Source organism: Corvus moneduloides, chromosome 18 (genome assembly GCF_009650955.1).
Source record: "Corvus moneduloides isolate bCorMon1 chromosome 18, bCorMon1.pri, whole genome shotgun sequence".
In the NCBI taxonomy this organism is placed as follows: domain Eukaryota; kingdom Metazoa; phylum Chordata; class Aves; order Passeriformes; family Corvidae; genus Corvus; species Corvus moneduloides.
This window is the reverse complement of record NC_045493.1, coordinates 10,950,072-10,972,755: the sequence shown is the minus strand read 5'-3', so window position 1 is coordinate 10,972,755 and position 22,684 is coordinate 10,950,072. Positions and strand designations below refer to the sequence as shown.

General features: G+C 53.5%; 2 protein-coding genes across 3 annotated transcripts; both read left to right on the top strand.

The window, feature by feature from the left end:
• Position 1: 1 nt before the first annotated feature.
• Positions 2–11,233, top strand: ACAD10 (acyl-CoA dehydrogenase family member 10). Of its 2 annotated transcripts, none has more exons than XM_032127895.1 (14): positions 2–87; positions 687–908; positions 1,393–1,541; positions 2,097–2,291; positions 3,449–3,607; positions 3,897–4,056; positions 4,423–4,564; positions 4,851–4,919; positions 5,667–5,848; positions 6,404–6,554; positions 7,469–7,614; positions 8,132–8,305; positions 8,735–9,084; positions 10,839–11,233. In XM_032127895.1, the coding sequence occupies exons 2-14, from the start codon at positions 752–754 to the stop codon at positions 10,914–10,916; spliced, it is 2,112 nt and encodes a 703-aa protein (XP_031983786.1). In that variant the 5' UTR covers positions 2–87; positions 687–751; the 3' UTR covers positions 10,917–11,233. The 2 variants fall into 2 exon arrangements, with proteins under 2 accessions (XP_031983786.1, XP_031983787.1); XM_032127896.1 differs by having other exon boundaries at positions 6–87; positions 751–908.
• Positions 11,234–13,519: 2,286 nt separating this feature from the next.
• ALDH2 (aldehyde dehydrogenase 2 family member) lies at positions 13,520–21,865 on the top strand. Its single transcript, XM_032127961.1, has 13 exons — positions 13,520–13,690; positions 14,768–14,872; positions 15,898–16,038; positions 16,272–16,351; positions 16,694–16,805; positions 17,235–17,363; positions 17,808–17,921; positions 18,267–18,369; positions 19,026–19,210; positions 19,504–19,668; positions 19,938–20,095; positions 20,829–20,943; positions 21,239–21,865. The coding sequence occupies exons 1-13, from the start codon at positions 13,568–13,570 to the stop codon at positions 21,269–21,271; spliced, it is 1,563 nt and encodes a 520-aa protein (XP_031983852.1). The 5' UTR covers positions 13,520–13,567; the 3' UTR covers positions 21,272–21,865.
• The last annotated feature ends 819 nt before the right edge of the window (positions 21,866–22,684 follow it).

Sequence of the window (22,684 nt, the reverse complement as noted above, 5' to 3'; positions counted from 1 at the left end):
TGACGTAGCAGGCGGCGCGGCGGTGGCGGCTGCGGTAGCGCGCGGGGGGCTGCGAGGGGCGGCCGCTGCTTCTCGCGAGAGTTGGAGGTACGTTCCCGCGAGAGCGGGGAGCCGCCTCCCAGCCGGAGACCCCGGGGGCCCTGAGGGGAACGAGCCCCGGGAGCACCGAGTCCAAGCCCGGCCCATCCCCGCCGCGTCACCCAGCCCAGAGCGCCCAGCGCCGCGCCCGGCCCTTCCTTGGACACCTCCAGCTCCCTGGGCAGCCCCTCCCCATGGCTGACAGCCCTTTCCATGAAGGAATTCCTCCTGATGTCCGACCTGAGCCTCTCCTGGCACAGATTTCCTTTTGTTGTGTCCCTTGTTCCCCGGGAGCAGAGCCTGACCCCATGTGGCTCCGATCACCGGTTATGATCAGTAATGAGTGTGTGTTAGTGATGAGTGATCCCCAACACTATTGAAGGGATTTGGACCCTGGGTAAAACCCCTTTCGGGGCTCCCTGCTTTGTGTGGGACACTTCAGTGGCTGCCCAAGGTGGAGTCCCCATCCCTGTGCAGAAGTGGCACTTAGCCATAGGGTTTGGTGGATCCAGGGACGTTGGACTTGATGATCTTGGAGATCTTCTCCAGCATTAACCATTCCATGATTGTGTGTGCATAAATAAACATTTTCCCCTGTAATTCTGCAGTTGTGTTCCAGCCTCTCTCCTTGGTTGAGGTGTGAGTTTCCCTGGCCCTTCCTGTGGTTTCCAGCATGTACCTGAGGAGCGCTGCCTGTGCCCAGAACCTTCTCTGTGCCGGGATCCGGCAGCTCCTGCTGACCCAGCAGCGATCCAGAGGGTTCTCTTACAAAGCTGTGATCTTTGAGGAGAGCGGGGTGCTGCTCCCAGCCCCTCACAGGACAGCCACAGGTGTGTATTCCCATTCCTGATCCCACAGAATCACGGAACGTCCTGAGCTGGGAAGGACCCACAAGGATCCTCATCCAACCCCTGGCCCTGCCCAGACACCCCAACAATCCCACCCTGGGCATCCCTGGCAGCGCTGTCCCAACGCTCCTGGAGCTCTGGCAGCCTCGGGGCCGTGCCCATTCCCTGGGGAGCCTGGGCAGTGCCCAGCACCCTCTGGGGGGAGAGCCTTTCCCTGATCTCCGACCTAACTGAGCCCTGGCGCAGCTCCAGGCATTGTCTTGATCCAGTCACAGGTCACCAGAGTTTAGGAACTCTCCACACTGAACACAGGGATGAGGTGCTGCAGTTCCTGGAATGCCCAAACTCTTCCCTCTGGGCTGGGTCAATCACCCCAGGCCAGCACATCAGACCTCAGAGGGATTCCAAGCTGATTTCCCAGTCCTGCTGATGCTCTTTCCTGTCTTCCCTACTGTTCTCCATGCAGACTGGGAGGCCCAGAGCTGTATTCCAGCCGGCACCATCCAGCAAGCTGCAGTGTCTGGAGGGGAGAACAGCCTCTCTCTCAAGTATTCCAGAGGAGAGCTGACAGCTGTGGAGTTTCTGCAGGAATTGGGACAGCAGTGCTTTGAGATTGTAAGCCAACTCCCCCCTGCTCTCCTTGTGCTTCCTGACTGCATGGAAACAGGTCCAGTGAGGAAAGAGGAGCTTTAAAAAGAAATCCTTTGGTTGAAGGGTCTGGATTTTCCATCTAGGAAGCATTGCTGTCTGAACAGGGCAGATTTGCACCATTATCCTGGTACCTGGGCAGGGCAGGCAGATGAATTTGCCTTAATTTCCTACTGGAATAAAGTCCTTTTTAAACAGTTCAGTCTAAAATGCAGATTCCTTTCCTGCCTGCTGGTCTGTCAGTGTTTGTCTCTAACCTGCCTTGATCCCATGGCAGGCACAGTCCCAGTGATTTCTCTTTCCCAAAATCAGCCCTTTATCTCTGCTGTAGAATTAGGGATGTGAGAACATTTGTTTATTTGGGCAAAGCAGTTTAGCTGGGAGATCCCCTGCCTGCCTTCTGCTGCCAGAGGAAGCAGGACAGCAAGATAAGATGATCAGGCAACCCTGCCTACCCAACCACTCTTATTTTCACCCCATTATCTGGCCCATTATCATTCTTGGGGTTTCTGTGTTCCTCAGGCAAATGTCCGTGTTCCAGTGGACTCTTTTCTCTGGGATTTAATCCGAAATGAGATGATAAAACAGCTCACCATAATGGCAGAAGCAGCTCAGTGTATCCGGGCAGAAGGGCTTAAGACAGCTCTGCTGAGCCACAATTTGTGCCTGGGGGATGGAGAGAGGTTTCTGCCCCTGGACCAACAGCACTTTGATGTGGTAAGTCTGAGTGGATCCCAAATGGGGCTCTGTTCCTCCACCTGTAAAAGCAGCAGCTGAAATTCTTTAAGTGCAGGTACCAGATGAGCAGCAGCACAGTTTGGTTGACATCAGTGGAACAGCCTGGGAAAACATCTCGTGACATAATTCCTGCTAGGCACTTGGAGAGGAGCTGAGTGACATTTGCAAATCCACTGCAAAGTGCCCACACAGCCACGAGTCTCTGTGTAAGAGGCACGGGCAGCGATGGAGATAAAGGGCTTGCAAGCTGGAACACCAGACAAGAAATAAATGTTATTATTCAGTGCCCTGCCTGCTTTAAAAAACAAACAAAAAAGCTCTAAAAGAGTAAGGACTCTTCAAAGAATTGCCAAGCACCCCCTATACTCCAAAAAAACCACTACCCCAATGTGCTGACCGGTGTGAGGTGAGGAGCAAGGACCCCTCTCGCAGCGGAGTCTCCTTTCCCAACACCCTTCACCTTTGCAGAGATGACACAGATGAGCCATGAACCTCAAGGCTCCAATACCTACAGCCTCTCTGGTGTGTGGTGCTCCTGGAACAGGAGCAACAGCCGTGTCACAGCCATTAGTGGGGGAAAAAGAACTGAATGTGGATTTCCATTAGCAGTGGGTTTATATCCATCCTATAGATTCCTATTCCTGGAGTGTTACCAGAGCAGGGGAATGGCTGCTTGGATTGTTCATGCTTGTGAGAGCAGTGGGAGTGTTCAGACACTGAGTCAAAGCTTTTTTGATCCAAATTTTGGTGGATGGTTATGGTCAACACAGCTGCTGTGGAGGTGGCTTTGGTGGGTGCAGTGGTCAGGACACTGCTTTTCCAGAGCCTTTGGAAGGTGCTGCCATCCGAGGCTTCCTTGGACAGCACTGAGCAATTGGCCAGTGAGCCTCCCACATTGGGACACCTTGTTGGATATCTCCCATCCAAGGACTGGCTTATCCTGTTTGGCTGATTTGAGCTGAGGAGCCACAGCCAAGGCAGTTGGCACCCACACAGTCCCCATCCAGCTCCATGTCCTTTATTTCTCACGTTAATTAAACCAGTCTCTTTCCCACCCTCCCATCTCCATTTCCAGCACTGCCCAGATGTTTGTGGGCACAGCAGGCTCATGCATAATCCATCTGTTGTTGCTGTAGATGGTTGAATCACATCAGGAAGGGATGCCCAGGCCAAATCCTGGGATCTACAAGCTGTGCTTGGAGCGCCTGGGTGTCCAGCCCCAGGAATCCATCCTGCTGGACAGCAGCAGCCAGAACCTGAAGGCAGCAGCCCAGCTTGGCATGAAAACAGTGAAGGTACAAAGTGACACAGCCAGGGTGGGATTTGGGGATGGATTTGGTGTCCAGAAACTGTTTGGTTTGAACAGCTCAGGATTTTCCAGTGGCAGTGGCTGACTCTTGCCAAACCTGTGCTTGTCCCTGCAGGATGTGGTGGGGTTAAAGAAGGGATTGCTGGCAAAGACTGCTCTGGGCTGTTTCATTCGTGGCTCCAAACCCGGTTTAACCTCAGGGAAGTCTCTCTCTTTCCCAGGAAATTTTGTCTTCTAGCTGTCACCCAGTGCTACTCTCTCCCTCCTGGTTTCAGGTTGATGATCCAGAAGCAGCACTCAAAGAGCTGGAAACCCATCTGGGGTTTCCTTTGCAAGGGTTTGTTCCCTATACTCGTTCAGTGAGACCAGGCATGGAAATCCCAAAGGATCGTCTGCAGGAGTACCTTGAAGATGTTCTTGGTGCCCATCCAACAGGTACTGCAGGGGGTTTGGCCCTTCCATCAGAAAGCCTGGATTTTCTGGAGCCATTGGCTTTTTCCATATGACATATGGATTGAAAAATAATATTAAGGAAAGGCTCCTAATCTCCAAGCAAACAGCACAGCCATTCCAGTTCCAGTGATCCATCACTTCCCCAGAAATGAGAAACATTTTAGGACTTCCTCATATGGGAGGGGTTGAGCACAAGTTGCCAAGAGATTTCAGGAATATTCCTGTCCTGTGAGACATCCATGAGCTACTGCCATGTTCCCCAGGGACACAGGGTGAGATCTCAGCCCCAAGTGCAGGAAGGGGGTGGAAAACCTGGGGAAGTGCTGACCCTCTGCTCCCAACTCCCAGCCCCACTGGAGTTACGGCAGTTCGACCACGGAGAGTCCACCCGGAGCTATTTGGTGAAGTTTGGAGGTCGTTTGCTGGTGCTGAAGAAGGAGGAGGAGCCTCCCGATGGCCCCTCAGGCCCTTCTGTCCCAAGGGAATACAGGTGAGAGGGGCGCTGCTGCAGTTTGCTGGGCCAGAGGAGCTCCCTCAACACCAGAGTGGCAGGACACGTGGGGAGGATCATTTATGACCTCCCCTTGTTTTCCAGAGTGTGGGATAGGTCTGGGGGCTCTGGGCCATGGGAAGATGGGGGTGTGCTCCTTTCACCTCCCCCAGCCACGTTATTTTAGTGTATTTAAAACTGAGCCCAGGACTCTGATATGGTGTGTCTGCCTCCAACACTGCAGTTCCAGGGCTGATTCCCTTGCGCCTCTCTCCCTCCCTGGCAGGGTCCTGAAGGCTCTCTCTGCAGCTGGTGTTCCTGTGCCCCCTGTGCTTGCTCTCTGTGAGGACAGAAGGTAATCTGCTTTCACTCTGTGCTTGATAACTGCAGCCAGATTCCCCCAAAGATGAAGAGGGGAGAGAAGAAGGAGCCAGAGCTCACAAAGTGCACTGGTCTAATGAGCATTTGTGCAGTGTGGGGCTGGAGGAGCCTCTAGATGTTCAAAGGACAGGATCTTTTTTATTTGGCTTGGTTTAGGTGTGTCCTGTTTTAGCAATTAATCCAAATACTCTCTTTGAAAAGCAGCTATAAAGCAATATTGTAGGGCTTCCCATTGACTCAGAGTGCCCAGGTTTGCAATAAAGAGGGGATTTTTCCAACTGCCAGACCTCAGACAGCAGTGACTGCAGCAAATCTGTGACAGGACACCCCTCAGGCCTGCAGCTGGCTCAGATCTCTGCTGGCTGCAGGAATCGGCCTCTGCACTGCAGCTCGATGGATGTGTGTCCACTGCTCCTGGTGTTTGTGAGGAGCCCGACAGCCCAGCTCACACCCACTGCAGGGAGCAGGGAAACAGCTGCTGCTGGAGCCTGGCTCCAAGCTCACCTTCCTGTGGCTGGAGGGACCAGGGCTGACCATGCCACAGCCGTGTGCCACCGGAAAGCCTGAGCTGGGCTCCAGTGGGCACCCAAGTGCTGCTGGGGCTGCTCTCCACCTGCCCATGCAGGTGAGGCCTGGAGGGCACATTCAGGGTGCAGGTGAGATTTGGGAGGGTAGAAGCAGGATTGACCTCAGCCCCACTGATCCCAATTTGCTTCCCCAGCATCCTTGGCACACCTTTCTACCTGCTGGAGCACTGTGCTGGCCACATCCACCGCGCCGTGGCCCTGCCCGCGGTGCCGCCGCGCCGGCGCCGCGCCTGCTACAGTGCCATGGCAAGTGTCCTGGCCAGGATCCACAGCCTGGACCTCGGAGCAGCCAAGCTGCAGGACCTCAGGGAGCATGGTGAGAGGAGGCTCTGGATCCTTTCTTCTCCTGTGTGTCAGCATTTCAAGGGATAGGCAGGATGGACCAAACTGGGGGCAGGGAGAAAAGGGAAGATGAGCAGTCCAGAGTTTGAATGCCCAGCTGTGGTGGGCGAGTGTGGAGAGCTCTTTAAATCCAGGTTTCCCATGAGTTCCCAGAGCTCTCCTAGCTCCCAGAGCTTCCTGCCATGTTCGTTGCCATCTCTGCCCACTGTAGGTGCAGGAGTAACTTCTTTGTTGCCGTCTCTGACCAAACCTCCCCAAGCATCCCCCCCAGTCCCTCTGCAGAGATAGCTCAGCTTCCTGGAGCTGGTGGAGAAGTTACATTTTTGTCCAGGATTGGATTATTTCCACCTGAGTATTAAATCCAGTGCCCAGTTAAGAATGTATGAGACCCCTGGAAACTGCCATTAAATTCTTGGAGCTTAACTCAGGGTTCTGGTCTGAGATCTACTTGGCTGTTTGACTTTTTCTGTGTCCCTTTTGAAGCCTTTCTTTGTGCCTTTCCCTGGGAGCCTCCATTCCTCTGTTCCAGGAAATTACGTCCAGCAGCAGGTTGAGACCTGGACAAAGCAGTATCGAGCTGTGGAAACTCATGTTATCCCAGCGATGGAGAGGCTCATCCAGTGGCTGCCTCTGCATTTTCCTGACTCCCAGAAGACAACAGTGGTGCACGGTGATTTCAGGTACTGCCCTGGAGCACATCCCAGGCAGGAGAGAAGGACTGAGTGTAAAATGATCCACAAACTCCAAAAGGTGCTGACTGGGCTGGGGCAGCAGCTTCAAACAGTCCAAAAGCTGGATTTTGGATCAGGGTCAGGGTCAGCATCCCCCAGGGACTGAGATTGAGTTTCTTCACCCAGTGGCTGCAAATGCTGGTCTAACACTGGAGGATCATCAGCTCTTCCTGCAGTACTCAGGAATCAGCCCTGGTGCTTCTTGCCAATGGTATTTGGTGCTGAAGGGGTTTGGGTGACAAAACCTGCCAGTATTCCAGGTGAAGTCCTGCAGGAGTGGGGTGCCTGGGACAGAGGGGAGGGATGCTGTGGTGCTTCTGTGCTGCCAGAGCTCAGCTGGATCCTGCCAGGGCTGTGGGGCTGCAGTGCCAGGTCTGGACCAAGGCTCCTTCGCCGAGGTTGCAGGAGCTCTCTGCACCCTGGCAGGATGGCTGTCTGCTCTGGTTGTTCCCCAGTGGGCTCCTGCCCTCTCATGGGCTCACACTGGTGAGGGCTGTGCATAATCTACAGCACATGGCAGGAGCTCTGTGCCTTTGGAATGACCAGGAGATCCCCTGGACAGTGACTTGCCTGCTTCATCTTCTCGTTACCCTGGCCAGTAGCATCTGCCATTGATCTGAGGCTCTGACTAACTTGGTTTCATTCTCCAAAGCACAGTTTAGTCCATTATTAACCAGGGAGTTCAATATTGAGTAACCTCCATCCTCTGCTTGCAGAAATTAATGTTTCACTTGTGCTGCCTTCCAAAGGACTCAGGAATTTTTGAAGAGAGTGAAGAGCACTGAAAGCACCTACTGCTGCTGAGCCCTCGGGTTTTTCCCTCCTCTGGAGACTTTTCTGATCTCTTTTTCTCTCTGATACAGGATGGACCACCTGGTCTTTCATCCAGACAGGCCAGAAGTCCTTGCTGTGCTGGGCTGGAAGTTTGCCACTCTAGGAGATCCTATGTGTGATTTGGCGAATAGCTGTATGAGCTTCTTCCTGCCAGCCCACTTTAGTGCTCACAGAGGTACAGAGGGGGCACAGTTACCTTTGGCACAAGCAGAGGAACCAGAGTTCAAAACAGATCAGCTCCTGCCCAAGCAGCTCAGCTGGCAGTGGGGCTCAGTGCAGCTGGAAAGGGCTCTGGCTTTGCATTATTCTCCCTCTCAGTCCAGCTGGGAAGCTGGGCAGCTCTTTTGGGTGGGAAGGTTGTGAAGCAGATCAGGAGTGGTTTGTGCACTAAGTTATACACTTGTTTAGAAGAAAAAGATAGGGTTAAATGGAGAGGTTCCATCATTTAGGAGGGATATCTGTCAGTCACAGTTTCACCCTAATCAGGAGAACTGCCCTGTGTACATTTTGGGGTGCAGGCTGCTGCCAACCGGAGTTCCATATGGGGCCAGCACGGCAGCTGTGCAGGTCCTGGAAGGGTGCAGGTGTCTCCATGGAAGTGCCTGGCTGTGCCACTAAGCTCACACCATCCCTAGGGAGCTCTGAGCTGCTCTCTGTCAGCTGACTCACTGTTACCTCTTCCCATCTTCCAGGCTTGAGGAAGTGTGACTTGGGGCACCTGGGAATTCCCACGGCAGAGGAGTATTCCCAGATGTACTGTTGCCACATGGGAGTGAAGCACCCGGAGAACTGGAATTTCTACCTGGCCTTTGCCTTTTTCCGCCTGGCTGTGATGCTGCAGGGACGTCTCCGTGGCTCCCTGGCAGGTGAGGAGCCCAGCCAGGCCAGCAGTGCCCTGCACAGCCATGGGCACAGAGCTGCCTCCCTGCTCCAGCACAGGCCTGGAGTTTGTGCTGTGGGGTCCTTTCTTTCCTGGGAGAGCGGAGCAGAGGCCAAAGTTGGGAGCCCAGAGCTGTGTCCTACAGATGGAGCTCTCAGACCTTCCAATTCAGCACCAGCCTTGCCAAGGGACTCACGGGGAGCTGGTGAGAGCTCTTGGTGCTCTTTGGCTGCACACATCAGGTGTGGCCTTGGAGCCTTTATGAGAATTAAATTAGATGTTATTTTCACAGCCTTAGAGAGGAGTTTCCCCGAGTCCTGCTGGGCTGGCCCAGACAAGGGCGCGTGGTGCTGTTTGGGATGTGAGTGCATAACACCAAATCTTCCAAACAAGTGTGCTGTTCTCTTGTACCCAGGGAGGCCAGCTCCAGGTGACAGCAGCCCCAAGGATGCAGAGTTTGTGGCTGAGCTGGCTTGGGATTTTGCCATAAAAGAAGGATTCCGTGTGTTTGAGAACCTCTCCCCCACAAAGCTGCTCGCACGACATTCCAGCACCTGGGCTGGGCGAGGGCTGTTCCTGAGCAGGAGTTACAGCACCTGGGCACGGCCTGGGGCAGCCCCTGTGCCCAGAGTCCCCCTGGGCACTCCCAGCAGCCTGTTGGGGATGGCTCAGGGTCTTTGCTGCAAGCTGGAAAATATGGGCATCCAGTTGGACTTTCCGAGTTCCCATTCCAGAAGGACTCCATGTTCTCTGCCAGAACTGCAGGTGAGATACCTTCTGTCCTGAAGCTGCTTTGCTGCACCTGCCCCAGGGTGGGGACTGGGGCCTCCAGGTGTCCTGGCTCTCCTGATCACATCAGATATTTGGCACTCCTGGAGTCCAGTGGCTTGAAGGCAGAGGGCTGGGTTCCTATGGCTGTAGCAGAGTTCATATCCTGGGAAACAGTGATTTTGGAGGCTGGCACTCCCTTCCAAGAGGAGCAGATTAACACCAGCCCAGCTGTGGTCACTGGTGCTGTTCCCCCAAGGTCCTGCCATCCGTGCTGATGGCGTGCCCAGAGCTTGGCTGGGCTTGGGCTTTTCGACAGCTGCCAGTCCAGGAGGAAATGATCATTCCTTACCTTTCCCTATCCAGGGAAACGTCACTCCTGTCTCTCCCTGGGAAAGGCTGAGTTAATTCCCTTCACTGTGTCCCTCTGGTGCTTCCTTGGGAGGTCCCTCAGATGGGGCAGGAGCTGCTTGCACCTCCCCATCTTCCATTGACAGTGTGAGTGGAAGCAAACAACCCCACCCTTGGGCTGCTACCAAGATTGTACTCTTAATTATTCTAATTATATTATCAAATTCTAGTGCGTTACTTAACCTCTTTTAGCTGCCAAAAAAATATCCAGGTGCCCTTCCAAAGTGTTCCCTTGTGCTCTGGCAGAAACCAGCAAACACCAGCCTGTCAGGGCACTTGGCAGCTGATCCACTGAGAAGGTGGAAAGGGCAGGGAAGCAGCAGCTGTGGGGAGTTTGGAAGTGCTGAGATGAGCAGATCTCCTTGCCCTTCCTTGAAACATTCATCTCTGCCAAGTCTCCAAACATCGGGATTGCCACACTCTCTCTACTCCATGCCTTGGGCTTGTGGAGATGCTGCTTCTTGTGTGTGGCTCCACAGATCCCCCTCATCCCTGCCACCTCCACATCCATCCCACTGCTCTTTCCCTTGGCATCATCCCTGCACTGTCGGCCTTTGTTGTGGAAGTGTTGTGAAAGCCAGGGGAGAAGTTTTGCTGCCTGCAACAGCAAGATAACACACAGAACTGTTACATGGCCAAGTATTCCCAGCCTGGAACTGCCACAGTGCTCCAGAGCTGGGCAAGGGCAAGGCTGCCCTGTGCCAGCTGGCACTGCCAGGGAGAGGTTCATCCCTGGGAGCTTGGCAGCCAGATGCCCTTGGCTGAGGCATTCCTGGCCGAGCAGGGCAGGATCTCAGCTGATCCTGCCACATTCCGCACCAGGAGCCAGCAGACTTTCCACACTGATCCCAAAGGTTGCCTGTCCCTGCAGTTCCCCAGGGAGATCCTCTCCAGAGGAGCACAGGGAAGCTCAGTTTCTCCTTCAGAGCCACGTCTGGCTGTCAGAGGGGGTCAGTGGCAGGGGCACCACACCATCGATGTGTCTCATCCTCCTCCCCCAGGCACAGAGTGCAAGGACCAAGGCAGTGGCTCTGATGGCTGCACAGGCCATGGATCAGGGCAGACAAGTGAGCAAATTCCTGAGGCTTGAGCCTTCCCTGACCCAAAACCAGCAACACTGGGACCCCTCCCTTCTGGGGCCTCCTCCATGCCACTGCAGTTTGGGGCCTGTGAGCATGAGGGGTGATTTGTCCTGTCTGCTGTGGGATCCCCAGTGAGGATGTTTCCCCAGCACGGGGTCCCCAGGGCATTTGGAAAAGCACTGGCACATTGCTGCCATCCTGCCCTGGTCCTGCAGCCCTTTGTGTGCCCACATGGGCTCTGGTTTCTCTCTCCCACAGGTCCCTGGAGCAGAAAATCTCCACAGTGCAGATCCCAGCCCAGCACTTCCCTCAGACCTGAGCTCCACGTCTGGCTGAGGGTCCTGGGGGGCTCACAGGACAGGACTCTCCACACCAGAGCTGAGCCAGGAGCTGCAGCACCAGGAAACCTTGGATGGGGACCCAAACCAGCCCCTCTGACATGGGAGAGGCTGCAGCCTGTGAGCATCTCAATTCCAGTGGTGTTTGGTGTTATCTGTGCTTAGTGCCTTTATTGCCTGGCTCAATACAGGGCAAAATCCATCCTTGGATCATGAGGCTGCAGGAAGTCAGTCCTGCAGCAGGGAGAGTTGGTTGGGAATGATCTGGCTGGGGGTGCAAGACTTGGTTTTGAGAATAAAGAGAATGGACCAGCATGTCTCTCCTCATTCAGCACAACCTCCAGCAACATGCAGATTCTGGAAGAGTCTTTGGTGGTGGGAGGAACTTGAGGTCTCTGGATTCAGGGGAGACTACAGAGCTGAGGCAGTGCCTGCCCCGTGGAGCTGGGAGGAACTGAGAGGACTCCATGGTCCCATGAGTGCAGTGGATCTCTGGGGTCTCTTTGGGGACCATGGAGGATGCAGACTGGATCAAATGGGGGCTTTCAGTGCTTCACAGAGGCCAGAACAAGGGGAGAACTGTGGGAACAACCATGGTAACTTTATGAGCACGAGCAATTTATATGTAGTATTAATTCAATATTAAAGTAATGGGCACAGTTCTTTGGATCCTCCAGCTCCTCCAGCATGGGCACAGCCTCACAGCCCATCTGCCCAGGGTGGCCGCCACCTCCCAGCCCTCAGGGGCACAAGGGGTGCTACAAAGAGCCCTGAGGGGCCATGCTGGCTCTCAGCACAAGGACCATGAGGCTGTAGGGAAGCTGGTAATCTGAGCCTTGGATTCTCCCAAGCTCCAGGGTGAAATTCCACCTCAGCCTTAAGCATTTAGCTCTGCTGTGGAAGGGGGAGGGAGCTGAGCCTATATCTGTCCAGCCCAGACTTTTGGGATGGTTTTCCCAGGAGGCACCTGACTCCTGCACCTCCTACCGCCTTTAGGCAGGCTCAGGGGGCTGAGAGACGGGTCTGCCCTGAAGGTTTTTAGTGCTGCTGGATCTGTCTCCAAGCCCCAGGAGAGAGAAGGGGCTGCTCGAGAGAAGAAAAGCTTTATTTAACACAGGACTAGTGCTCAATGTCATGCGTTGTCCACTCCGGGATCATCAGAAGACAGACAGGACACACATGGGAGCTTAGCCCCGAGCTGGAGCTCAGCTCTGTGACGTGTCCTGTGGGTACCCTGAGCCGCTCCCTCCGGGAGACACGGGCACATCTCTGCAGGTGAAACCGGTCTGGCATCTCCCACAGGTGCTATAACACGCGCAGGGCTGTGACAGGAGGGAGAACAGGTCGGAACAAGAGGTCCTTGCGAGTGCCACCTCCAAAAGGGCTGCCCAGGAGCCACTGACCGGGAATCCGTCACCCTTTAAGGGATGCGGGTGGACAAGGATGAGAGAGGCTGAGATCCAGCACAAGAGGATTTCTTCTCAACTGATCCAGGAAACACACGGCCTAATCCGTGTCCTGCTGGATAACCTCGAGCGGGCGTTTTGCCTCTCTGGGCTGTGCTGTTCCTCCCTGCACCAAACGGCTGATATTCCCCTCTCCCGGGAGAAACGCCTGGAAAGTGCAAATGCAGGAACCTCCAGCAAGACTTTCAGTGACCTGGGTCGTCCAGGACAATGGGTGAAATTATTCCTGGACTCACATATCCTACAATTTTTCTGGCCCCTTTAATAAACCAGAGCTATCCCTGTCACCCTTCACAGACCCCTCACTGAAGAAGCCAGAGGGTGCAGTCTCTTACACAGAGTATTCCCCAGGTCTTTTTTTAGAGGTTAAAAACTCTTTGTGTTTTTGGTCTGTGGCTTCCTTAGCGATGGTCATGATAACCCGAGCGCTCCTCTGTTCCCTGCACGTGAATCTGCACTTGGATACACTGAAGTTGCACAATGCATCTAAAACAAACCAGAAAAGAAGCCCTTTAGCCATTGATGGGAGCGATTTCACAAAGCCTCTCATTTGCATTCACCGAGAAGCTCCCTGTTGTGAAAGCACTTCCCTGGCTTTGTTCCACTGCCCCTACACACGGGAGGGTTTTTTGGATGCCTGGCTGGACGGTAATGGTGGCACGTCCATGGAACCGAGGGTCTAGGTCCCCAAATTCTCCCTCATCACCTTCCTTCAAAAGTAACCAGCTCAGCGGAGGTGTTTCTGTATTTTTTTTCCTCTTTTTTCCTAGTTCTTGCCTGCAATTAGGCACGAAATTCTCTGGGTATGGACGGGGAGAGGGCAGAGACGGGATAGGGACAAGGACAGGGACAGTTAGTGCCGGTGCTGGACACGGATGAGGCAGCCCCGCTGCACTAAACCAAGCCTGACTTGAGCTGAACTGGGCTGAACCGACCCGAACGGGACCGTGCTGAGCAGAGCTGAGCTGAGCCAGCACCGCCCGAACCGAGCTGGATCGAGCCTATTCCATCCGAACCAAGGACGCCAGGCTGGTTCTCCCCGTGCTGCGCTGCTGAGAGCAGCACCGAGCCGAGCCAAACCGAGCCGACGTGGGCGGTGCCGAGCGGTGCCGGGGCGGGGCGGGGGGAGCGGAGCGGGGCTGTCCCGAGTTGCGGGGCCCGGCCCGGCCCAGCTGAGCTCAGCATGCTGCGGGCGGTGGTGCGCGGCTCCCGGCTCTGCCCGGCCCTGCTCCGGGCTCCCTTCTCGGCCGCCGCTGCCTCCCCCATCCCGGCGCCCAACCCGCGCCCCGACATCGCCTATAACAAGGTAGGGCCGCGCTGGGAGCCCAGGCCAGCCGGGCTGGGCAGGGGTGTCTGGGGCTTCCGTGTCCGCCGATCGAGCCCGGTGCGGGGCTGGGCCAGCCCGGGGTGACGCTGAACCCGGAGCGCCGGAGCAGCCGGGGATTCGGGCCCAAAGCCTTGGAAAAGAGCAGCCTTGGGTGCAGCCGCAGATGCGGGGCACAGGGCATGAGTCCCACCGCCACCGGGCTCTGTCCCCGTGCCCGCGGTGGGCTCGGCAACCCCGCATCGGTGCGAACGACCTACGAAGAAAACTCTGAGAAAGGGCACGGGAAGGGAGGGGAAGGTACTTGGCTGGTTATCTGCAGAGATTAGACCCTTGCTCCAGGAAAATCCTGTGGGATCACCTGTGCGAGGTGCTGGTGGAAGGCAGCACTCCAAGGCACCCGGTCAATCCTTCCCCGGTGGCCATGCCCAGGCCGTTGGCGGTTGTCTGAGCGTTCAGCAAGTTCTTGGCGAGCACCACGATCTTTGCACTCCCACTCCCTTGCCATCGACCTGGAAAAAAAAAATACCTTTAGAAAGAAGGAGTTGGTAAAAAGCTGCTGTTAACACCTGGTTCTGGTGCATGGGGAGCCTAAAATCGGTTAATCTGGTTATAGTAGAATTATTTAGGTTGGAAAAGACCCTTAAGGCTCATAAGTCCGTAAGAAATGCTGCAAAAGCTCTTGTGCTCTGGGCAAAATCAACTCACTTGTCCATGCCTAAAGCATTTTCTCACTTCTCAGTCTCCTGAGCTCCCCAGTGTCCCCGCACAGCTCCAGCCAGGCTTCCAGCTTTTGCAAGGACCTACCAAGATGGGAACATCTTCCAATTCACGTGCTGTTTGCTGAGCTGTGAATTCCTTTACTCACTGGAGGCTCTGTTATGTGCTTTTAGGCTAAAGTATCTCCTTCATATCGCTGCAGGTTTGGAGCCCACACAAGTCAAGTTAAGCCCTTTTAATTAACCAGGCTCCTCAGATGCCATCAAAGAACCAAAGCTCCCCCTGATCTCCCTGGGATCTGGCTCGAAGGCTCAGCCCTGCTTGGCTTTTTGCTTGCAGATTTTCATAAATAACGAATGGCACGATGCAGTCAGCAAGAAAACCTTCCCTTCCATCAACCCAGCCACAGGAGAAGTCATCTGCCAGGTGGCTGAGGGCGATAAGGTAAATGTTGTTGGGATGAGATGGGTTTGTTTTCCATGGGAGCGGGTCCAGAGGGGTTGCAGAGGAAGACACCATTCCACCTCTCACCTGGGCAGCTCCAGGAGAGCCATGTTTGCAGCAGTGTCTCATCTATGCAAATACCACATCAAGTGCTGCTCCTGTTCTTCCTTGACTACTGCTTTTTTAAAAAAAGAAATGGTGGGGAATAAAGTCATGTCATCATCCCCTGCTTATGCAAGGCCCTGCTGGGAGCTGGTGGCAGAGCTGAGGTGGTGTTTCCCAGCAATTTTGGGTTTTTCCTGCAGTCTGGAAACTTGTGTGTGTTCCCCAAGGGAGGAGTGAGTGAGGAAAACCCTTTGTTGTTTGCCTCTCTGTGGCAGCCTGGCTTGTCCCGGCAAGACCATTGCAGCAAGCCAGGACAGAGAACCAAGTAGGAACCAGCAAATGCCTCGACAGGACAAAAATCATGGATCAGAGACAGCTGATCAAGGAAAAAACCCTTTTAGATTGGATTCTGAAAAAGTGCCAAAAGCAGACTTCCAGAGCTTTTCCCATGCCTTGTTCTAGGATGCAAATATTAACCCAGCAGGTGGCATGGCAGAAATAACCTGATGATATTTGCACTCCGTGTAGCTGAAATAACAGAGGATGAGCACAGGCAGAGGTTGTGGCTGCACAGCTGTTGCATCCATCTGGTCCACTGCCACTCCTGCTCCTTGCTCCTCATGGATGCAGCCTGGGTGGGAAAGCTGTGTCTGGTGCAGCGCAGTGTTTGTGCTGAGGATGGTGCTCACGGGGAAAGTGGCCCAGGGGCTGTACCCGTGTGCTCCCCTGCCCTGGGATCGAGGAGTGCCTTGCAGTGGGGCAGCTGCCAAAAGCCTGGCAGGAGCAGCCTCTTGTGCTGTTTGGCTGGAGGCTGTTTTCTCCTGGGGAGCAGGGAGAGCTTTTGTTGTTTGCAGAGAAGGAGTGGGGCCTGGTTACTCCTTTCTCACCCTTTCTCACCCTTTGCCTGGGCTCCCCCGCAGGCAGATGTGGACAAAGCCGTCAAGGCAGCCAAGGCAGCATTCCAGCTGGGCTCTCCCTGGAGGAGGATGGACGCATCTCACCGGGGCAAGCTGCTGAACCGTCTGGCTGACCTGATCGAGAGGGACCGTGCCTACCTGGCTGTGAGTGCTGTGCTCTGCCGCAGTGCAGGGACTGGAAATCACGGGGGGTTGTGTCCATTGGGTGGGCTGGGGGCTTCATCCACAGCTCAGGCTGGGGGACAGACTTACAAAGGTGGGGGGAAGAACTTTTGGGAGGCCAACACTCCGGACAGATCCAGCAAACTGAGAACTGACTCAAAGCTGTGCTTGTGACTTCCCCCCGGCTCTTCAGGAAACCTTGCTGTCTTTTGCAGGCACTGGAAACTCTGGATAACGGCAAACCCTATGCCATCTCCTACCTGGTGGATTTGGACATGGTGGTCAAATGTCTCAGGTAGGTTTGGAGGCCACAGGTGCTGTGGGATCTGGATCTGACTGATCTGGTTTCATATCAGACACTTTGGGTTTACTTTTTGCTGTAATTCCTCTGAGTTCCCAAAGTCACACAAAGGGTGGTGATCTGTTACAGCACAGAAATGACAATAAGAGACACAAATATTTCTATTTACTGTCCATTCTTAAAATCACCTGTTTGGGAAATACCTGCATTGGGTTGTGTTTTCTGAAGTGACTGAAAAAGAGAAGAAAGCAAATAGCTGGAGGAAGTCTCTCTTATCTTCTGTGGGCAGCAGACTTGTTATTTTAATTCCAATGACCAAATTGTTACTGTTTCCAGATACTTTGCAGGCTGGTCAGATAAATTCCATGGCAAAACCATCCCGTTAGATGGAGACTTCTTCTGCTACACAAGACATGAGCCAGTGGGAGTTTGTGGACAGATCATCCCGGTGAGTAAAATGTAACAGCAGTTCCTGCAGCGCTGCAAGAATTCAGTGTTACAGTGTAAGTTCCCCTCTGTTGCTAACCACTGCTTCCTCCCAGGGGTAAACAAAGTCGGGCTTGCACCAGCTGGGAGGGCTCTTACTTCACTCCGGGAGTACAGAACTGCCTGTTCATTTCATGGGCTCTGAGCAAGGTTTACTTTGTATCTGCTGATTAAAAAAAAAAGGGGGCTTTAACCCCATTTATAGGAATTACCTGTCTCAGAACCACAATTAAGTTTAAACTACTACCTAGAATTAACCCCAAAATTCAGTGTGATGAGGAAAGATCCAAGGCTCTTCCCTAAGTGCTGATTTGAGTGGAGCTCACTGGTTAATTACTGATTAATCAGAAACTTTCACGTTCACGCCAGCAAATCCCTCCTTGTTTTTCAGTGGAACTTCCCACTGTTGATGCAAGCCTGGAAACTGGGGCCTGCCCTGGCCACTGGGAATGTGGTTGTGATGAAAGTGGCAGAGCAAACCCCCCTGAGCGCTCTCTACGTGGCCAATCTGATCAAAGAGGTGAGGACAAGGCCAGGATTCCATCACCACTGGAGACAGGAGCAGGGAAGGGCTGTCTGCAGGAAGGATGGGTTGTCCTGGGTCTCTCAGCAGCTGATTTAGCAAAAAACCCCCTTGTTCATATAAATGCATATGCAGACCATGTAACTCTTGATTAGGGAAGGACTCTTTGAGGTTTGATTAGATAATGAACTTCAGGGTGACCAGAAAGTGAACATACATCTGTATTTATATCTATATCTGTAAATACACCTTCAAATTGTGCTCGGGATATGGGGTGGGAAGAGCAGTTATGTCTCGGTTATTGCAAACAGCATTAAAATAAAGCCCTGGGAAATCAAAGGAGTAAAGGCTGCTGCTGGTGGGGGCACAAACAGAGGAGGGGAGGGGAAGCCTTGGAGTGTAAAAGGAATAACCTTGCTGTGTCCTGCTGGGAATTGCCAGGCTGGATTCCCTCCGGGCGTGGTGAACATCATCCCTGGCTATGGGCCCACGGCAGGGGCTGCCATCTCCTCCCACATGGACATTGATAAGGTGGCCTTCACCGGCTCCACAGAGGTAAGGGAGCACCTGAACCTTCAGCCCTTGGGACCACGGAGTATCGCATTGCTGGATAAAATACTGGAGGTGCTTTGCCTTCTACACCTCATTTAAGGCTGATTCCAGGGTTTGATGTGTATTTTTGCATTACATAAGACTCTTTTGTTCTGATTTGAATATTTAGAATATTTCCTATTGTTTCCCTTGAGCTGCTTCTTACTGGGGGTGAAACTCTAGGCAGACTTAAAGCCCTGACAATGAGGGGATTAACACTGAAGTGCTGACTGAGATGCAAACCCAGAGCCCTGCCAGGCCTTGCTGATGTGGGAGTTAATTGCAACACCTGCTCTGCTCTCCCTGCAGGTTGGACACCTGATCCAAAAGGCTGCAGCAGAGAGTAACCTCAAGAGGGTGACCCTGGAGCTTGGAGGGAAGAGCCCAAATATAATCATGTCTGATGCAGACAGTGAGTACCTGCTGTGCAATGTTTAATCTGTGCCTTTTACCTTGGCCACTTCCAAGCAGAGCTGGAGGGGAAAGGAAAGGGAAGGAAAATTCTCCTGTGTTGTGTGAGGCTCCAGCCCGGACACCACCACTCTGTGCCTCTTGCTGTAGCTGCTGCATTTGTGTATCAGTGCTTCTCCACTCCCACATCTTTTCCCAGTGCTGGGAAGTTCAGTTACCAACAAACAATGATTGTTTCAGTATCTTCCTCCAGTCCTCGCTCCAATTTTGTTTTCATTTCTCTTGGAGCACACCACTCTTTTCTTCTCTTACGAAGTCCTGCTTCCCTCATCCCTTGAGTATAAACTCATTTTTGGTCTTGATGAGCCAACACATGGCCTTTTATATGGCAGTTAAGTAAGGAAGAAAATTTGTCCTTAATACCCGATAATTTCCAATGAGAACTGTAATCTGCCTCAGATAATTTTCTCTAGTCTGGATTGCTTTAATAGACCCTCATAAGAATTAAGTCTGTAACTCCTGCCCTACTAACCCATGGCGAATGCTGTCAGCTGAAGGGACTTTGTATCCCCAGCAGTCTCTGTGATAATTGTCCTAAAGAAGTCCTGGACTCTGGTTGGGTTTATCTGCTTATTTGTTTTCTCTCCCCCATCCTAGTGGACTGGGCTGTGGATCAAGCCCACTTTGCCCTGTTCTTCAACCAAGGACAGTGCTGCTGTGCTGGGTCCAGGACATACGTGCAGGAGGACATTTACAATGAGTTTGTGGAGAGGAGCGTGGAGAAGGCCAAGGCCAGGGTGGTTGGAAACCCCTTTGACTTCAAAACTGAGCAGGGGCCTCAGGTAAGAGCAGGAAACACCCTGAGCTGTTATCTCATGAAATAATCCCAGTCTTGGGTCATTGTGTAGATTAGAAGGGAGATATCCTTTGGTCTATTGATTAACCTCATTTGAACTGTGCCCATTATCTCCTCACTGGTGCAGGAGGGAGGAGTTAATTAACCATTCGGATGATCCCAAAACTTGCTGCTGGCATTTAAAAATGATCATTTCCCTTTGGAGCTGGCTTGGCAGCCTGTTGAAACAAGGAATCTTTTTTCAAGTGGAGCTGACGTGTGCCCCCTCCTGGCTCTCAGGTGGATGAGGAGCAGTTCAAGAAGATCCTGGGCTACATCAGCACTGGGCAGCGGGAGGGAGCCAAGCTGCTGTGTGGTGGCAACGCCGCTGCAGACAGGGGCTACTTCATCCAGCCCACAGTCTTTGGGGACGTGCAGGACAACATGACCATTGCCAGGGAGGAGGTGAGTCCTGCAGCACCCCCTGTCCAGCCCCTTCCCACCTCTTGATGTAAAAACCCCCAGGTTTACAAGCACTGGCTGTTCATGAGCTGTGGAACCCGAGGTTTCTCCGTGTTACGTGATCTTCCCTTCTGGTTACATCCTGGGCCCTTTGTTAACAGGGGCAGTGACGCTGAATTTCGTGTCCTGTGCGACTTTCAGCCCCACATCACCCATGGCCTCCCTGTGATCCATTTACACAGATTTTCCCACGCTCTGCTTGGGTTTTGCAGATATTTGGGCCAGTCATGCAGATCCTGAAATTCAAAACCATTGAGGAGGTCATTGAGAGAGCCAACGACTCCAAGTATGGCCTGGCAGCCGCAGTGTTCACCAAGGACCTGGACAAAGCCAACTTTGTGTCACAGAGCCTGCGGGCTGGGACAGTCTGGTGAGCCTGAACTGCCTCCCTGCCTCCCCCCACAGCTGCTGGGAGCTTCCCTGGATGCTGCCGTGGCTCATTGGGATTGCTCTTTGATAGCCTGTCTGTCCTTTGGGTCTAATTTTACGTGTACTTTGCTCAGAGTAATGTCAGACCTTCAGGTATAATGGGAACTTAGGTGGTTTTTATATTTATTTATTTATTTATTTAGGGTGGAGCATCTCTCCTATGAGAGTGGTTATCTGCGAGTGTTCAGCCTGGAGAAGGCTCCAAGGAGACCTTAAAACCTCCTCCAGTGCCTAAAGGGGCTCCAGGAGAGCTGGAGAGGGACTTGGGACAAGGGATGGAGTGACAGGCCAAGGGGGAATGGCTTCCCACTGCCAGAGGGCAGCGTTAGATGGGATATTGGGGAGAAATTCCTCCCTGTGAGGGTGGTGAGGCCCTGGCACAGGTTGCCCAGAGGAGCTGTGGCTGCCCCATCCCTGGAAGTTGCAGCTGAGAGTGGCAACCTGGACACTTGGCCCTGGAATAATGAGAGATGGGGGTGGATTCCGTGATGTTCTGTGTCCTGCCTGATAAATTCCAGCGCTGATTGGTTCTGTTGGCTGAGGGAATTGACAGATAAGGGGATCCTGCCCAGAAATTCCACCCTCCCTCTGCTGTGAACAGCTCAGATATCCCATGTGTTGCCAGAGGGCTCTTCCCTGAACTACAGGTGTTTCATCCTTGCTTTCCATTCCAGGATAAACTGCTATGATGTGTTTGGTGCCCAGGCCCCCTTTGGTGGCTACAAAGCCTCAGGGAACGGGCGGGAGCTGGGAGAGTACGGCCTGGAGGCCTATGTGGAGGTGAAAAACGTGAGTATCCCTGGATCCACGGCCTTCCCAACCCGCTGGGGTAGCTCCAGATTGTCTTTGTGCCTTTGCTGGTGTGGGCTAGGCTCAGAGTTGAAACCAAACTGAGGCAAAACTGTGACCCAAACCGTGAGCTTCCCCCTCTCCTTGAGCCTTCCCAGTCTCCAAACCTGTCCCTGACTGGGATACACTGGGTTTTCTCCTCCCTCTCACCCTTTCTGTGAATACTCCTGAGAACTCTCCAGAAAAATCCCAAATAACTTTGTGACTTTTCTTTACTTTTTTTTTCCCCCTCTAGGTGACAATCAAAATCCCACAGAAAAACTCCTAAAAGGACAGCAGCCTTCTCCACGGATTTGGAAATAATTATGCAGCTTCATGGCACACAAAGGAAAGCTCTTCTCAACACACAAAATTTAGTGTGCAAAAATATGTAACTCTGCATTAAGAGGTATTTTTTAGGTGTTTAAAGGAGCTTTTGTTAAGAAAAAAAAAAGCAAACTACTTGGCTTTATCTTTTTAAAATGCCAAATACAGTTGGTTGAGCATTAACAAGATGGGTGGTTACTTTGGGTACATTTTGGGTATGTATTATATGGGTGCAATCACTCGTAGGAGAGGGATGTGATCTTTCCATCTCTCTCTGATAAACAAGCTTATTTTTCCTGAGAAATCATTTACATGCTCGTTTCGTCTAGGAGGGTTTATATCATAGAAAATAACAATTACGTGTTGGCTTCCAGAACTAGGTCCGTAACCCTTGTCCTATAAACTATGTTTCTCTTCTGTGAGCAAAGTGAACTGAGTTCAGTGTGTACCTGGGCCAGGAAGCAGAGTGAAATCTGTGAGGAAAAAGTGGTTTTTTTGTTCTGTCCTGCTCCTTGTAGCCACTCCAAATAAACATTTCTCGTCTCAGTGCAGTCAACCCTACCTTTGTTGGAGGTTTGTGCCAAGCGCACACAAATCCTTGCACCTATAATTTTTAAGGATTTTCGCTGACTTTCTGCCCTGCCCCCTGTCGTTGTGTTGTCTTAATTTTACAGGCAAAACTACAGCTGGTACCTGGCCCCAGCGCGGCTGGAGGTGTGAGGGGCGTCTGAGCCTGAGTGAGGGAGGTGCGCCCTGGGAGACACGCCCAAGGTGTGATTGTTGGGGAAGACGGTTCATGCCCGGCCGGAGGAGGGCACAGAGCGGTTTCTGAGGCGCCTTCTCGCCGCTCCCCCTCACGGCCCCAAGCGCAGCCAACGCCCCTCAGGCGGGCGGGCGCCCGAAATCTCGCGAGAGTTCGAGCCATCCGGTCCATCAGACAGGCGGGCGCCCCGAGATCTCGCGAGAGATCTCGGGACCCGACGGGCGGCAATTCCCCTCGTTAGACCGCGCCGCCGAGATCTCGCGAGACTTCGCTTCACTCCGCCCCGCCCCGCGCGGTGCCAGCAGGGGGCGGAGCCGGAGCGCTTTGCCCCGCCCCGAGGGTAAATTATCATAGACGTCATCAAAAGGCGCCGCCTGGCTCGAAAGCCCCATGGGGGCTTCACTGGTGTGGTCGCTCTTTTAGAGCTGCCGGTAGTCGCCTGCAAACCGCTCTAGCGCCGTGGCGGCGGCTCCCAAAATCTCGCGGCGGGCGCGGAGCAGGCGCGGGGGTCCCGCTCCGTCCTCTCACGGGGGCCGCGGCGGCGGCGGCGGGGCTGCGGCGGGGCGCGGCGGCCGGCGGGGCTGCCCTGCGCGGGGTGCCGGCGATGTCCGG

Coding starts and splice junctions, on each gene's coding strand:
- ACAD10 (XM_032127895.1), top strand. CDS start 752: ATGTACCTGAGGAGCGCTGCCTGTGCCCAGAACCTTCTCTGTGCCGGG. Junction 5,849..6,403: donor GCAGGACCTCAGGGAGCATG/GTGAGAGGAGGC, acceptor CCTCTGTTCCAG/GAAATTACGTCCAGCAGCAG. Junction 8,306..8,734: donor TCTCCGTGGCTCCCTGGCAG/GTGAGGAGCCCA, acceptor TCTTGTACCCAG/GGAGGCCAGCTCCAGGTGAC.
- ALDH2 (XM_032127961.1), top strand. CDS start 13,568: ATGCTGCGGGCGGTGGTGCGCGGCTCCCGGCTCTGCCCGGCCCTGCTC. Junction 14,873..15,897: donor AGGTGGCTGAGGGCGATAAG/GTAAATGTTGTT, acceptor GCTCCCCCGCAG/GCAGATGTGGACAAAGCCGT. Junction 17,922..18,266: donor CCTTCACCGGCTCCACAGAG/GTAAGGGAGCAC, acceptor CTCTCCCTGCAG/GTTGGACACCTGATCCAAAA.